At 40.8% G+C, this 16,633-nt stretch overlaps 1 protein-coding gene across 2 annotated transcripts in view; it reads left to right on the top strand.

Annotated features, from left to right (window-relative positions):
* NT5C2 (5'-nucleotidase, cytosolic II) overlaps nucleotides 1-14,919 on the top strand; it is a 130,608-nt gene extending 115,689 nt beyond the window's left edge. For both annotated transcript variants that reach the window (XM_044665533.1, XM_044665535.1), the window contains 8 exons: nucleotides 3,568-3,609; nucleotides 5,040-5,147; nucleotides 5,426-5,492; nucleotides 6,337-6,507; nucleotides 11,016-11,067; nucleotides 11,196-11,256; nucleotides 11,375-11,551; nucleotides 13,387-14,919. In XM_044665533.1, the coding sequence (XP_044521468.1) occupies nucleotides 3,568-3,609; nucleotides 5,040-5,147; nucleotides 5,426-5,492; nucleotides 6,337-6,507; nucleotides 11,016-11,067; nucleotides 11,196-11,256; nucleotides 11,375-11,551; nucleotides 13,387-13,629 (921 nt within the window). In that variant the 3' untranslated portion in view covers nucleotides 13,630-14,919. The remainder of the gene's footprint in view (nucleotides 1-3,567; nucleotides 3,610-5,039; nucleotides 5,148-5,425; nucleotides 5,493-6,336; nucleotides 6,508-11,015; nucleotides 11,068-11,195; nucleotides 11,257-11,374; nucleotides 11,552-13,386) is intronic.
* The last annotated feature ends 1,714 nt before the right edge of the window (nucleotides 14,920-16,633 follow it).

Here is a 16,633-nt window from a genome sequence, read left to right as displayed (position 1 = left end):
CACACACACACACACACACACACACACACACACACACACACACACACACACACACACACACACACACAATTTCCTCAAAACAAAAGCTAACTCTAACCTTTTCAAAAGTTCAGGGTTGGGTCTTCAGTTTTATTTTTAATATTTACTGATATCTTCTGCTTTTAAATCTACTCTACTACAGGCCTACACATAGACATTCCCCATTCCAAAGACACCTCCCCCAAAAAAGGCAGGGATCAGTTCCACAAAACTAACAAATGCATCCATTGAATTTGATAAAATTATGCAACATTTCACATCTATACTCCCCCATCTCTCTAGTAAAATGAAGGAAGTGCATTTTTTTTTTCATTTCTTCTTTGAGACCAGGCTTGATGATTATGCCTAGCATTCAGTTTAATTTTTGTTGTTTTTCTTCTCATTTACATTCAAGTCAATATATATATTCCTGGTTACTTTATTTTTTGTCAATTCATATAAAGCCTTCCTATGTTTTTCTGTATTCTTCCTATTTGTCTTTTTAAAAAACAACAGCGATATTCCACTAAATTTCCCAAGCACCAGACTTGTTTGTTTGTTGTTGTTGTTTTTTTAAAACCCTACCTTTCATCTTACATTAGTACTTTGTATTGGTTCCAAAGCAGAGATAATGACTAGGAAATGAGGGTTAAGTGTTTTGTCCAGGGTCACATAGCTAGGAGGTGCCAGAGGTTAGTTTTAAACCCAGGACCTCTGGTCTCTAGGTCTGGCTCTCAATCCACTGAGCCACCTAGCTGACCCTTATGTTTCTTTTCATGTTAGTGATTTGCGGCAGATTCTTTTATGGCTGTCAATAATTTTTTGTTTCTTTTGAACATTTATTTCTTATCATTTGACAACTACTGGTGAATAGCTCTTGGCCTTATTTATTTGTTTTAGTTCTCTCTAAAAAGCTGCGATAGAACATTTTTTAAAATTCTTATACATATGTTAATTTCATATGAAAAACTGGTGAATTAATTTCTTATTAAGTCATATTTCTTGATACAAATAGACCATTATTTTTTTAGTCTCGTACATATGTTAATTTCATATGAAAAACTGGTGAATTAATTTCTTATTAAGTCATATTTCTTGATACAAATCTGTCTTATTCAATCTCTTAGTATCCTTGACTATGAGCTAATTTTCTTCAGCTATACAGAAGCTTAAATACAACTATTTCAAATAGTTCCTATTTTTTTAGATTGAAAAATTTTATTTAATTAATTGATTTAGAATATTTTTCCACAGTTACATGATTGATGTTCTTTCCCTCCCCTCCCCATAGCCAAGAAGTAATTCCACTGGGTTTTACATGTCATTGATCAAGACTTATTTCCATATTATTGATGTTTGCACTGGGGTGCTCGCTTAGAGTCTACTTCCACAGTTCTTTCTCTGAATGTGAATAGCATTCTTTCTCATAGGTCTCTCAGAATTGTCCTGTATCATTGCATTGCTGCCATTAGAGAAGTCCATTACATTTGATTGTGCCACAGTGTATCCATCTCTTTGTATAATGTTCTCCTGGTTCTGCTCCTTTCACTCTGCATCAATTCCTGGAGGTCTTTCCAGTTCACATGGAATTCCTCCAGTTCATTATTCCTTTGAGCACAATAGTATTCCATCACCAACAAATACCACAATTTGTTTAGCCATTCCCCAATCAAAGGGCTTCCCCTCATTTTCCAATTTTTTGCCACAACAAAGAGCACAGCTATAAATATTTTTGTACAAGTCTTTTTCCTTATGATCTCTTTGGGGTATAAACCCAGGAGTGGTATGGCTGAATCAAAAGGCAGACAGTCTTTTAAAGCTGTTTGAGCATAGTTCCAGATTGCCATCCAGAATGGTTGGATCAATTCACAACTCTACCAGCAATACATTAATGTCCCAATTTTGCCACATCCCCTCCAACATTTATTACTTTCCTTTGCTTTCATTTTAGCCAATCTGCTAGGTGTGAGGTAGTACCTCAGAGTTGTTTTGATTTACATTTATCTAATTATAAGAGATTTAGAACTCTTTCATTTGCTTATTGATAGTTTTGATTTCTTTATCTGAAAATTGCCTAATCATGTCCCTTGCACATTTATCAGTTGGGGAATAGCTTGATTTTTTTTTTTGTACAATTGATTTAGCTCCTTATAAATCTGAGTAATTAGACCTTTGTTAGAGGTTTTTGTTATAAAGATTTTTTCCCAATTTGTTACTTCCCTTCTAATTTTGATTGCATTGGTTTTGTTTGTACAAAACCTTTTTAATTTAATGTATCAATAGTGTTATCATTTTTCATATTTATCACTAGACCATTATTAGAAATAGTTGATGCAAAAATTTTTGTTTTCCACTTGACAAGTTTCCTTTCCTATCCTAATTGCACTGATTTTTGCTTTTGTAAAACTGTTTCAATTTTATGTACCTTAACTGTTCTTTTGTGATTATCTCTATCCCTTGTTTGGTTAAGAACTCCCACTCTAGCTATTGTGAATGGTACCTAATCTATTCCCTTTTTAATTTTTTAAAGCATGATTTTTAGTATCCAGGTCCTTTATACATTTTGAACATATTATGTAAGTTGTTTATTTAAACCTAATTTCTGTCAAACTACTTTCTAGTTTCCATGGCAGTTCTTGTCAAATAGGATGGACTTAGGTCTTGCCCATCTGCCATGGATCTAGGGATGGTAGGAACAGGCAGCAGCCAAGACTTTGAATCCCAAGATGGTACTGGAGCCACTGTGACTGTGGACACTTATATGACCAAACATCAGCCCCTTCAGTTCTTAATGTCTTTCCATCTATCCCGTATGTCACTTCCATCAGTCCCTTTAAAGTTACATGAGGGAGTGGTAGATTCCATAGTGCCAGTGTCACTGTTAGGGTCTCATGACCTCTGATACAGATATTCCTAAGAAAATAGGTCAATTAGAAGGTGTTATAAAGGCTGTGGCTGTCAATAACCTTAAGACTCATGATTGTCATTCCTCAACCTTTTGGTGCTTTCTGTGCCTCCAACCTTAGCTCATAATACAAAGGAACTCAAACCTTGATATACATGGAAAGCTCCCCAAGGATCCCAGACTCTCAGAATGGCATTATTCTCTCACAGAAGTATAATGGAGCTATCTTGGTCTTCCTTCTTTCAAGATCTATAGCAAGACAGTAATGGCCCAATCTATAGCAAAACCAAGTCTCAGAAGTTCTAGCTTTTGTTGTTTTTGACTTCTAGCTATAGACTTGGTGAGAGGGAGGCTGCCTTCATTAGAGCTCTCCACAGCAGGTCCTGCTGTCTTACTTGCTCCCAGCTCAACTAACCTATCTCCATGATGGTGGTAGCAGCTTATCATGATAATATATTTCCTTCTGGTCCCAGTTGCCACCATTTCAGAAATAAGGAAGGGAGGGTAGGAAGGTAGGAGAGGAAAATTAAAGACTCAAATTAAAAAGGAAATGTTCTTAATTTTATGAGGAATGTGTATGCCATCTTGGAGAATTTGTATGATTTTGAGAGAAATGATGTGGACCTTGTTTGTTTGTTTTCCAGAAAATTATGACTTACTTGTTTGATTTCCCGCATGGCCCTAAGGTACTGTATGCAACTTAACAAATCATAACTTTAAAAATAATGAATGTGCTTCAGGGAATTGCATTCATCCAGAAGTGATATTGGCTCTGAGATTTTTCCCATTTTAAGTTCATTACCTTCTCAGGGTTCATATTAAGAACAATCTTGAAGCCTTCTCGAGAATGCCACTAACAAGCTCCCACGTTGACCATGAGCTAAAGAGAAGTTGTTACACCTCTTTTAGAGAATGCATCCAAGAAACAAAATCATTATCCCATTCAGTTTGTTTATGTCATTTCTGGTAGTGATCTGCCTTTCAGAGTCAAGTTCTCTAGCTTAGCTATTGACTTACCTCCCAGACTCAGAAAATGCATTTCAGCCTGGGACGATCCTTTATTTTTCCTTCTAAATGCCTGTCTTATAGCTGTTGAACTGCTCCTAATAATACAAACCTGTTGCCCTACACCCTCAGAAGCACTTTTTATTCATTCCTACTTGCAAACAAATACAGAACATTCCTTATTTCCATAATGAGACAACAGGAGTGTATCACAGTAGTTAGGTATTTATATTAGCCACTCTACAAATTCTGATGTAGCTCCATGTGAGGCAGTATCTTTCTCTACCTGGCCTAGAGACCACTCTCCATGCACTTAGCATGAGAATGCTTTTGAGGATCCACATTCAGATAATTGTCCTCCCTCATATTTGCTTCCTGATATTCTAGTCCCACTCTGTAGGTACTTTCTTGAACCTACCCCATCCTTTCTCTCACTCAGTTTCCACTCTAAGATGTCACAGACATGGCCAGATTTTTCTTTACTGACTAATAACTAGTTTCACGACCTCAAAAACATATCCAGGGGCTAAATCTCACCACTATGCCAATGAATATTATTTATTGGCATCTGAAGAACCTCCCAAATATACTTCTTTGGCCTGAGGTGGGAAGTAATTAACAATTGCAAGATGCACACTATCTAGTCCCCTATATGACTATCTTCCTTCCCTGAAATATTGACCTTAAAAACCAGGTTTCATTCACAATTGATTGTTTCAGTGGTGGAAATAATAGTAGCTAACATTTATAGATAGTACTTGTGAGGTTTTCCAAGTATTTGCCTATATATCTTAATTTGGTAGAAGAAAGGGTCATAATTTAAGGGTTTGGACATCTTCTAGTTGCTCTTAGAAATGTAGGATTTCTCTTGGATGTGTTTTTAATTTATTTACCACCTCTGTAGTCTTCCTGCTTTCCCAGTTATTAGTGATCTTTCTCCTTAGATTATCTATGCATTTTTGTGTTCCTCATGTAAAACATAAGCCTCTTAAGGGCAAGAACTGTCTTATTGGGTTTATTCTTGGTGTTCCCAGCACGCAGGACTATAGTGCTTAGTAAATAGTTGTTAAATTGAGGACTGCCTGAGATTTTGTGTCTGTTTCTTCTCCAGCCAGGAAGTTCACACCGACCATGGCAGTCCTATTTTGATTTAATCCTTGTGGATGCACGGAAACCTCTGTTCTTTGGGGAAGGCACAGTCTTGAGGCAGGTCGACACTGTAAGTGGAGAGAAAAATGTACTTGATAACATCTCTTCCTCCCATGTCCCCCAAGTGACCAATCAGGAGTGTTAAGTCATCATCCTCATCTCTGTTTTAAACTTCCTTAAAGAGCTTTGTGCAATAGAACAAACTATGTGATCAGACGAGTAAGAATCAACATTGAATTGGCTGAATCTGTAAAGAACTGAGAAGAGGTTTGGGGGTGGGAGGGGTGGGCAGGGGTTGAGGTAGAGAATAGGTAGAGGAGAATCATATGAATTTTTCTTTTCACACAGAAAACTGGCAAGCTAAAAATTGGTACCTATACAGGCCCCCTCCAGCATGGAATTGTCTATTCAGGAGGTAGGTCATAGATTTTCCTTTTGTTTAATGAAAAAGACTTTGCTCAAATCCCACCTTGGTCATTTCTGGTTTGTCCCTTGTTCATTGCACTAGTAATTTCTATTCTCCCATCGTTGAGTGGATATGTGTATAGCAGTTGGCCACTTATTCTGATTTATAAATTTTCCCTTAAAAATGAAGGGGAAAAAGGCCTGTGAAGCTGTTGAACTTGTCTTGGATTCCTAGAAGAGTTTCTCATAAATCTGTCTCTTTTACTTTTTTGAATCTGATTCTAACTTCAGTAATTTGTTGGGCCCCTACTGTGCACATCTTCATCTTATGCTTCTCACTGTGATCCAGAGACATTTGTATTTGGTTTTGTGATGCTTCCAAGGAATTATGGAAATATGTGCAAGTGAAGATTCAGTTACAAGCCGCTAAGCAAATCCATTTCAGCACAAGATCACTGTCAGGTCATAGCCACTTATTTTTTGGAGGGTCATAATCACTAAAGTCAAGAAACATTAGTATCTGTATTCATTGTTGCTAGTGAATTGTGGTTGTTCAAGAAGTTTTAAGATAGTTAAAAGAAGGCCTCCAGTGTGTTAAGGTTCACTCATGCACTTACCTGCAGAGACTAGAATATAAAGACCTTTGTCTTTCCAGACACTTATCTTTAAGAAGTGAGGCTCCCTCCTATATTCTGCCTTCAATCAACTACAGCAGTCACATATGGTTACCTATCATGCTTGCTATTTTAGCACAGGGATAGGTAGACTTGATATAACTGGAATCTTGGCATGGACAAGAGAACATTTTATTTTGTTCCTCATGATTCTTTCCTAATGTTTCCCTCACTCATCAGGTTCATCTGATACAATTTGTGACCTACTGGGGGCCAAGGGCAAGGATATTCTGTATATTGGAGACCACATTTTTGGGGATATCTTGAAATCAAAGAAACGACAAGGGTGGCGGACTTTCCTCGTGATTCCTGAATTGGCACAGGAATTGCACGTCTGGACTGACAAAAGTTGTAAGAAACTATTCTTTTTTTTTTTTAAACCCTTAACTTCTGTGTATTGACTTATAAGTAGAAGAGTGGTAAGGGTAGGCAATGGGGGTCAAGTGACTTGCCCAGGGTCACACAGCTGGGAAGTGTCTGAGGCCGGATTTGAACCTAGGACCTCCCGTCTCTAGGCCTGGCTTTCAATCCACTGAGCTACCCAGCTGCCCCCAGAAACTATTCTTTATCCTTAGATTTTCATTTCAACTCAGCTCTCTGTCTTAATTGTGCTGAGGGACTTTGAGTTGGAAGTTACTTTGGTCAGTCTCTTATTATTTGTCTTTTCTTCCTATTAGGAAGTTGGAAAATGAAATTTTGAAGTTTACATTTTGGTTATCCTGACTTATGCTAGATGAGCAGCTTCATTAATATTTTCCTTACAAACCCACATTTTAAAATCTCAACACTCCTGTATACATTTTATTATGACATCCAAGTGTTTGTGCTCTCTGATGTTGATAATAACTTACATTTATTTGTTTATTTTTAAACCCTTATCTTCTGTCTTAGAACCATTGGTTCTAAGGCAGAAGAGTGGTAAGGACTAGGCAATGGGGGTCAAGTGACTTGCCCAGAGTCACACAGCCAGGAAGTGTCTGCACCCAGATTTGAATCCAGGACCTCCCATCTCTGGGCCTTACTCTCAATCTACTGAGCCACCCAGCCGCCCCCTAATAGCTTACATTTATGAAAAAAGAATAGGACTTTGAACCAGGGGAATTCTATATTCTAATCCTGCTTTTGACACTTAACGAAAGTGTTACTCTTAACTTCTCTGCACCTGGGTACTATTCAATAGCTTAGTGACATTTAATAAACATCAGTTTATCAAGGGCACTTTGATCAACATCAGGGACACCAAGACAAAAACATAGTGGCCTGGCCCTTTAGGGGGCAGAGGCTGACAATCTACTGGGAGATCCAGTATATAAACAAGTTTATAACACCTGGAGGAATTAAGGACAGCATCATGGAGAAAGTAGCAGCTGAGCTGAAGAAGAGGATTCAAAGGAAATAGTGTAGAATGGCTTGCCCCAGTCAATGTTCATATCAAGCTTCAGAAATAAGGGTACCTTAGGTAACATAGTTTGTGAAGATAACTAGTATGAAATAAATTTGAAAAAGTAGTTACCAGGTTTAGAGGGATTTAGATATCTCGAGAAGGGGCTCTTATTTTATCTTGTGGGCAAAAGGATGCTGCTGAATATTTTTTAGCAGAAGGTCACCTTGATTAGTCCCATGCCTTTGAAAACTTATTTTGGCAGGTGGTAGATACATTAAAGAGGGGAGAAGGATCAGGAATCAAGGAGACCTACAAGGAAAATAGGAGGAAAGTGCTGTAACTCAGGAGAGAGGTGATAAAGACCTGAATAGGGGACGGGGGGTGACCATGGGAATGGAGAGAAGAGGATGGATGTGAGATATGGGACATCCAGGAGGAGATAAGGAGCAGGGCCAATCTGGAGCTTAGGTGAACAGTTACCGTTCTGGGAAGTTGATGTGCTTTTCAGTCAGAGACTGACAAGGAGAGCCGTAAGACTAGAAGAGAACTAGAAAAGAGCATTATCATGGAATACTTTATAAATGCTAGTTAGCTAGATAGTAGCAGTAGTAGTAGTAGTAGTATAAGGCAGGGCTAGGGTTAGAGAGTGACCTGTGGACTGGTAGAGATCATGACAACAAGGATTTATAGGAATTGGTATGGATAGATAGAATGAATCTTAAAAGAGGAGTGATTTCTGAGTAATGGGGTAACTGGAGGGTCAGGAATTGGGAAAGCAAGCTATTCCTGCCTCTGAGAAGTAGAATGGGCAGCAGTGCAGGAAGATGGCCATTAATGCACTCTCTTCTGAGAGTCAGGCTTTAAAGGCCTAATGGAAAGTGGGTAAAGAGAAGAGACCAGGAAGTTGAGGGGAGATGTGGTAATGCTAAGGAGTATAGGGCCCAGAGTGATAGGAGTGAGTTGGAAGGAGATGTGAGAATGATGAGAGAGGAGCCGAGCAAGAGGGCTTTCATCCCAGGAGGTACTGATTCTGAATCAGTGGAACTGGGGAAATGGAAGCTACAAGATAGCAGTTGGCAGGACCTTGGGCACCTTCCTTCCATGGTCCTGTGGTGATGGATTCATCACCCAATTAAGCTGGCTCATCAGGTGAGAGGTCTGGGTCTCCCAGGGCTATCCTGAACTAACATGTGACAGCAGCTCAGCTGTTGCATTCTAAGAAGGGAGGATGAATTCTAGTATATCACAGAATCTGCCTAATGTCATGGAGCCTGCACTGAGCTCAGTGTCAGACCCTTTGACCATCCAGGCCAATTTTGAGGCACCAGAAACACCTCTTCAGATTGTTAGGCTCTAGTGAGAGGATATATACACAGAGAACTTTGTAATCCTTACTGTTCTATAAATGTCAGTATTATGACTTTATAGCCACAGAGTTCTTTAAGCATGTTCTCTCAGTTAATCTTCACAATCATCATGCAGTTAATTAATTTATTTATTTACTTGCTTGCTCATTTATTTATTTATTTGTTCATTCATTCATTCATTCATTCATTCATTCATTCATTCATTCATTTATTTTTTAGAGCCCTTACCTTCCATCTTGGAGTCAATGCTGTGTATTGGCTCCAAGGCAGAAGAGTGGTAAAGGTAGGCAATGGGGGTCAAGTGACTTGCCCAGGTTCACACAGCTGGGAAGTATCTGAAGCCAGATTTGAACCTAGGACCTCCCGTCTCTAGGCCCGGCTCTCAATCCACTGAGCTACCCAGCTGCCCACTCATCATGTAGTTATAGGGGAGCAAATTAAGGCTCAGTGCAGTGAAGGCACTTGCCTGAGCTCTCCTAGCTTATATGTGCTGGCTGAGCCAAGACTCAGAAGCTGACATTTCTTCAAATCCGCTCTTCTTTCTCCTATACAGCTGCTCCGATTTCCCCAGTCTCATTTAAAATTCCCATTCGATACTGCCTCTACTATCCAGATGTATCCTTGATTATCTCTGACTTGGGAGTCAATAACTCAGAAAATAAACTAGAGAGAAAGCTGTTCTTTAGACATATCACTTCTCCCAAAATTTCATGAGCTCTCCTGATAAGTATAAAACGGAGGGGGATTTTTTCCCCTTAATGGCACAGTGTGCTCTTTCCTTTCTACATATACTGAATTTGAGCCAATGGAACATGAGGTTTGTGTTATCTTGCCAGTGCATTTATTCTTCATTGATTTGTTTATTCATTCATGTATTTAGTGTGAGCATTTAGTAAGCTTCTGTATGCCAGGTTCTTAGTTAGCCTCTAGATGGCCTTATCCTTACTTTCAAGAAATTACTAATCTAATAAAGAAAAGACTTGTAAACAAATAACTGTGACTCATGGGGGGAAGTATGTTTAAAGTACAGATAACATATAGCCAAAGTACTATGAGAAATTTGATGAGAGAGATCACTTTCAGCTGAGGGAGATGAGCTACAGGGAGGAGGTGGCACCTTTAAGGAAAGTAGAGGCATCAGTAGGTAGAGAAAGGAAGGGAATGTGCTCCATCATCAGTAGGACAAAATTGGGAGTGAGTTCAAGTTGAACAGTAATAGAGAGTATGTGAAAATTTGCAGGATGAGACTAGACTGGAATAGATTGGAGCCAGGTTGGAGCGAGCGTGGAAAGTTGTTGTCCTGGACTGCATAGGTAGTGTGGAGCCCCTGAAAGTTTTGAGTAGACAAGAGGTGGGATATCAGGAGAGGGCATTAGGAAGATTACACAGGAGGCAACGCCAAGGGCGAATTGGAGATCCAATGGGTTTGGAAGAGATAAAGGGACAAATGTGAGAGGTTGTGAAGGCTGATTCAATAGGACTTGGCAACTGTTTGGCTGTGGGAATGGCAGGAGCTGAAGGGTTGAGGGAGCCATCAACAGACATAGAGGAGTTGGGGGGAGGAGCAAATTAAGGGAGATGAAGAGTGTACTTTTGGGCATGTTCATTTTATTAAGTGGCTGCCCAGATGGAGAGTTTGAGCGGGCAGTTGGAGATGCAGGGCCCTAACTTGGAAAGAAAGATGATGGAAGGGTTGTAGGCAGGTTCATTAAATGCAGACAGGTGATTACAGAAGTCACGAAGGGGGAATGAATGGAGAGAGGAGACAGGCAAGACCTCTCAGGACAGGACTTGGAAGTGAGGAGGAACTAGGAAGAAAGCCGAGGAAGGATTCCTCCAGAGAGACCAAGGAAAAGCAAAAAGGAAGATCAGGGGGTTAGCAGTGTAAAATGCTGTCGAAAGAGCAAGGAGGGTGAGCGTCTGCCTGGGGAGCCTCCTGGCAGGGGATGAGAGCAGCCATGCTGCATAGCAGCCCCAGGCTTTGTTTTTTGTTCTTTCCTGTACTCTTTCTTCAGCTCTGTTTTAGCAGCAGCTGGAAAGTTGATGCTTCTCCTTTTTCCGTATAAATTATCTAAAACATTCTCCTTTTCTGTTCCTTCTCTACCCAGCACTCTTTGAAGAGCTGCAGAGCTTGGATATATTTTTGGCAGAACTGTACAAGTGAGTATATTTCCATCTTTCTTGTTAATCATTTTCTCCTCTCAAGAAGATCCCTCTAGACAGGAGAACTCTTATATGACAAGAAATGTGCATCTAAAGGTTTCTCTTGGATTCTTATTTGCCTCCAGGCACCTGGACAGCAGCAGTAATGAGCGCCCAGACATCAGCTCCATTCAGAGACGAATTAAGGTAAAGAGTGAGAGTGTGTTCAGGATTATAACTTTTTAAAAATAAATTCATTTTCTAATTTGCATATTCCTTCTATTCACATCGTAGCTGAGGATGACTTTTGTTTTTTTGCTTTTAGAAAGTAACTCACGATATGGACATGTGTTATGGGATGATGGGAAGTCTTTTCCGTAGCGGCTCAAGGCAGACGCTCTTTGCCAGCCAAGTGATGCGTTACGCAGACCTCTATGCTGCTTCTTTTATCAACCTCCTGTATTATCCATTCAGCTACCTCTTCAGAGCTGCTCATGTCCTGGTGAGTGCACATATTTACATACTCAATGCTTTCTAAGATTTGCTGCTAGTTTTGTTGGATTGAATAGGCGACCAACATTGAATTTTAGAACTGAAAGGGCCCTCGGAGATCATTGAACTATTATAATATTCTTATTTTACAAATGAGGAAACTGAGGCTCGGGAAGATTATGTGGCAGTTGAGAAGTTATAGAACCTGAGACAAGAACCAGGTTTCTTGATTCTTCATTCTATGATCTTTTCATTAATTTCTTCCTTCAAATAGCACCTGGGATCCCAAGCAACCTGAACATAGTGATGGTTTGATCCATCTAGCTATTTAATGAAAGCATATCTCTTCTGCAACTGTATCATAACCATATCCTTCATGGACTGAAGAGGCAAACCCTGGTGGCATAGTAGCCAGCAATGGGCAAGCCTTGAGCCAGAGTTAGGTTGGTTTAAGAAGAGGAGTTGTCTGGGCCTCAGAGGACATCTGGTCCAACCCCTTCATTTTATAAATGAGGAAGCTAAGACCCCAAGATAATCTAATGACTTGTCCAAGGTCACACAGGTACTGTCATAGCTGGGCTATGAATCCATGTATCATCCTCAGATTTCAACACCCTTTCTGCATTACCCCGTCTGCTTTGAAAGAGGACCAACACTATGTAAATAAGATGCCAGAGGAGGATGTCTCATCATTTTTTTTTTCTTGAAACTTACTCAATGAGTTGCTTAGACTAGAGAAGAATTCCTGAATTTTGGTGGGGAAAAAAGATAGATGTAATGACAATGGGATATATCTGAGGATTAGTTAGTAACTTTGAGCTCAACTAAGTCAACTAAGAAGGTGCCTACTCTCAGGCCAAAGGTCTCCTGAACACATCTTTTAAGCAAACTGAACTCAGACTTCCTGAAAAAGCAAGGAGAATATCCACTGACGCTGTTTGCTTCTGCTTCTAGGCTGATAGAAACCAATGGAATTAGAGAATTGGGGATGGGAGAGTGGCACATAACCTCTTTGAATATGTCAAGTCCTGTGGAAAACCACTGGGCCAAAAACATTTTCCCTAACTCTTAGTGATATGCTTAAGGTGCTTACATACAGTACCGAAGAGCAGAGATGGTTTCTGTCCGTCTTGGGAATTTCATTAGCCAGTATATCTTACTTGAGTGACCATTGTGCAAGGGACCAGGCCCTGTTCACTGAGAAAAAGGCTTTTCTCACAGCCAGCCAGTCTAGACCACCTGTCCTCCCCCATTCAGGGTGAGATGCGGTAACTTAGTCATCACCAAAGCTGTGTGACATAAAGAGTGCAATATTGGATGGACAAGTCACATAACCTTGTTACATTTGTTTTCCCTCTATATAAATGGGAATAATCCACCTTAAATTACTCTTTTCCTTACAAGAGGCAGGAACCACCTTGAAAGAAATAATAGTTAGAAAGTCCTTTAATGGTACAGTACTATGTGTATTTTTTCCCCCAGAGCTGGAATTACTTGTGCCGGAGTGTGTGAGATCCTTCTCTTTGGCTTTGAGGGAGATGTGGTCACTGCATGGCACGTCCCCAACACTTGGTGCTGATGTTTCAGAGCTACGTTTCCTAGAAAGAGTTCTGCTTAGTATACAGAGACGATTTTCCCTCCTTCCTTGCCCCTCCCACCCCCAGGTGTAGTCACCAGGAGAGCACCAAGTCCTACCCTCAGGGAAAACTTATAAATTAGTGTAATTCATCCTCTTGCTGACTGATAGATGCTGTTCTGGGTGGCCAGTGGTGGGGCTGGGGTGGGGGCAGGGTGGAAGCAGACCCAGTGCCCCGCCTTCTTTCTGAGCCTTTTGCTTCAATTTAGATGCCTCATGAATCAACAGTGGAGCACATCCATGTGGACATCAATGAGATGGAATCCCCCCTTGCTACACGAAACCGTACGTCTGTGGATTTTAAAGACACCGACTATAAACGGCACCAGTTGACCCGCTCTATCAGTGAGATCAAGCCTCCCAACCTCTTCCCACTGGCCCCCCAGGAAATTACACACTGCCATGATGAAGATGACGATGAAGAGGAGGAGGAGGAGGAGGAAGAGGAATAAGAAAAAAGGAATGGAGAAAACTATAAAATATCCACTAAATAAGCTCTTTCAGGGCTCGGCAGAAGGGGGGATAGTTCCCTGTTTAGGGTCTTGGTGGGGTTGGGGGTAGGGGGAGGACTCCACCAAAGGTACATCTGGAAAGTTTCTGAAGACTTAAAAATATTCTAATCATAGTGAGCCTTGTTTTAGTTTTCTGTATCTGCGCTCTTTGCAGATGGTTCAAAATTCCAGTGGAGTCTGTTTGAAAGAACTGAGAGTGAATTCAGAACGAAGTGCATGCTGGTGGCTCCCTCCTGTTGCTGGCAATGACTCTGCCCCCTTGGCCCTTCCATTAATGATGTATTCCATTGGCTTCTCTAAATAAGTGGACAGCAGTGGAGGTTTGGGGGAGATAGTAGAGCTAGACCAGGATGGGGCAGACAGTCTGAAAATGCTGTTACTCCAAACCCGTGTTTAGTGCATTACACAGTATTGTATATCAGTGGGGAAGTGTATTTTTTTCCAATACCAAATTTAGTCGTCTGCGAAGCACAAGTTTCTCTTTCTAAGCTTCTCAGTGATTGCTCTGTTCAGCCTGCTGCTCTGATGTCAGTAGCTTAGAAACGCCTCTTGTCTGTGTTTTAGGTTTGGTTTGGTTTGGTAACGCTTCCTAATTTCCACCTCCCGACAAGGGCTGCATGTGCTCTGTTGGGCTTCCTAGAGCACAGGTTGCCGGCACGTTCCCATTTTCACCCTGACAGCACAGAAGCCTAGTCTTTCTCCAAAGATGTCCTACAGATTCAGTCTGAAAACCCCTGGCCTAGCCCAAAGACTTGGACAAAGCAACGACCCCTAGAAATGGGCAGGGAGGATCCCTCTTCTGTCCCAGCATGTGAAATCAGTGACGATTGTGGTAGATGTAGCCCAGCCCTGCCCATCTCTGCCGAAGCAGCGGCGCAGGCTGGGAAATGTGGTCCGTCAGCCGTTGCTTTGTGAAGCCCAGGGCGCAATCAGTGTAGATAGACATACCCCAGTACTCCAAAATGAAACCCGTTACTGATTTTTAGAACAAATGTAAATCACCACTCACTGTATCCTAAGGGTCCACCCCCACAGCCCCTCACTGGCCCCTTCAGGTGCAGGGGGCCTTTGTCATTGATGCCATTGTTTTTAATAAAGGGGGTAGAGAGTCTTTTTGTTTTAATCTTTTTCTGCATTTATTTTTCTTCCAGTCTTACTGTCCGTGGTCAACAGGGGAGGGTAATGGGGTTAGCATCTCTAGAATTCAATAAAATGTAATGTTTCTAATAAGAATGACTTTGACCCCTTCGTGGAGTAACAACCGACTGTCTCCAGGTACAAAAATTTTAGCTTTAACATAGTGTTTCTTTTTGGACACAACTTAATTCCAAAGGTACGTGTGATGAAGGAAATGCCAAATGTGTAAAAAAGATTTGTTCAACTCCTTTTTATTAGTATAACATCTATTGCCACAGTATACTTACTCACCAAGGGTTTGGTTTCTCTGCTTACATGCCTTTTACTGGTTAACCAATGTAGATTATTTTGAATCTTTCTGAATTTTTAGAAAAATAGGAAAATTAGAAAAAATATGGCAACTACAAAAGTAGTAGAAAAGTGTTTTAATGAGTTTGGGCGGTTGCTCAGTTTCTTCCATCATGTCCAACTCTTCATGTCTTCATTTGGGGTTTTCTTGGCAAATTTTGCCATTTCCTTCTCCAGCTCATTTTACAGATGAAGAGGTGGAGGCATACAGAGTGAAGCGACTTGCTCTGGGGCTCAAAATAAGTGTCTGAGACCAGATTTGAATTCAGGAAGACTAGTCTTCCCGACTTCAGGCCTGGCACTCCATCTACTGTGCTATCTAGCTGCTCCATTGGTGAGTAAATATGAGTCACCAAAATCAGGCAGATAGTTTCTACAAATAACAATAGAGATAAAATTTACCCAAAGGACAAGAGTGACTGTAGTTTTATACTAGAATTGCATTTTTGCATTTATAGTGTCCTATTCACTAGAATAAAAACTTGCTTACCACCTTCCTTTTGCCTTTTAACTTCTTACACCATAGATTCTAATCTTACTAGTATTAAACTTTCTTTCTTTATTGGTCATCAAGTTCATTACAGATTCAGGTGAGGCCTTGGCAGCTAGGACATACCCACTGTTGGGAAATGGCAGCAGTCAGAAATAATTGAGTGTCTTGGGTTAGGGAATCCAGAGAACCACAATTCTGCTGAATCTCTCTGTCCCTTAACAGCTTGATGCCACCTTCTGTCTTACAGAAGGATCACGTCCTGGGGAAGGGTGAGGTAGAGGTAGAAGAGCTTTTCAGCTCAGGGGCCAAGATCAGACGAGTGCAGAAAGACTCTCTGCCTTCCTTTACAGCTCTCTGAATCCTTATTTCCTCATCTGGTTTCTCTGGCAGAGAAGGAGGGCTTGCAGAGTTGACCAGTAAGGGCTTTTGTTCTTTTTTTTTTAACCCAGTTTGGAGGTTTCCAATTTTCCTCTTTGGAGGTGACAGCCCTTCCACTTGCGAAGCAGCTTGAGGCTTCTGAGAACATAGAATAGCTGCTTCTTTTGAAGCTATCATTTCCTTTAATCATTTCATCCAGATCTCAGGTAGCCCTTACTCTACTGAGAGAACCAAAAGGCTGCTAGACTGAACATGTCACCGCAGTGTGTCTCGTCACCTACCAAGTATTTCTGCAAACTCCAGCAGCTGCTCAGAGAGGGAAAAACAGAGCTCACTCCATTGTCAGGAGGAGACCATGACTCCCTAATGCAGAAAAGCAGGTTGACCAAAGCAATGAGTGTTATTGTGCTTGGTGTATTTTCAGCAAAGTCCTTCACTTCAGAAAATTAATGCCAATGCTGGCTCCTCTTCAGAGCTCTCCCGAACTCTAAAATTCCAGTGATTAATACAGAAAGGCAGGGAAGGAGCCCCAAAGTTGGGAGCAAAAGACAGACCTGGCCTCAACACTGGCCTCTGTTTCTTCTGCCA

This window comes from Gracilinanus agilis, chromosome 2 (assembly GCF_016433145.1).
Source record: "Gracilinanus agilis isolate LMUSP501 chromosome 2, AgileGrace, whole genome shotgun sequence".
Taxonomy (NCBI): Eukaryota; Metazoa; Chordata; class Mammalia; order Didelphimorphia; family Didelphidae; genus Gracilinanus; species Gracilinanus agilis.
This window is presented reverse-complemented; position numbering and strand designations above follow the sequence as displayed.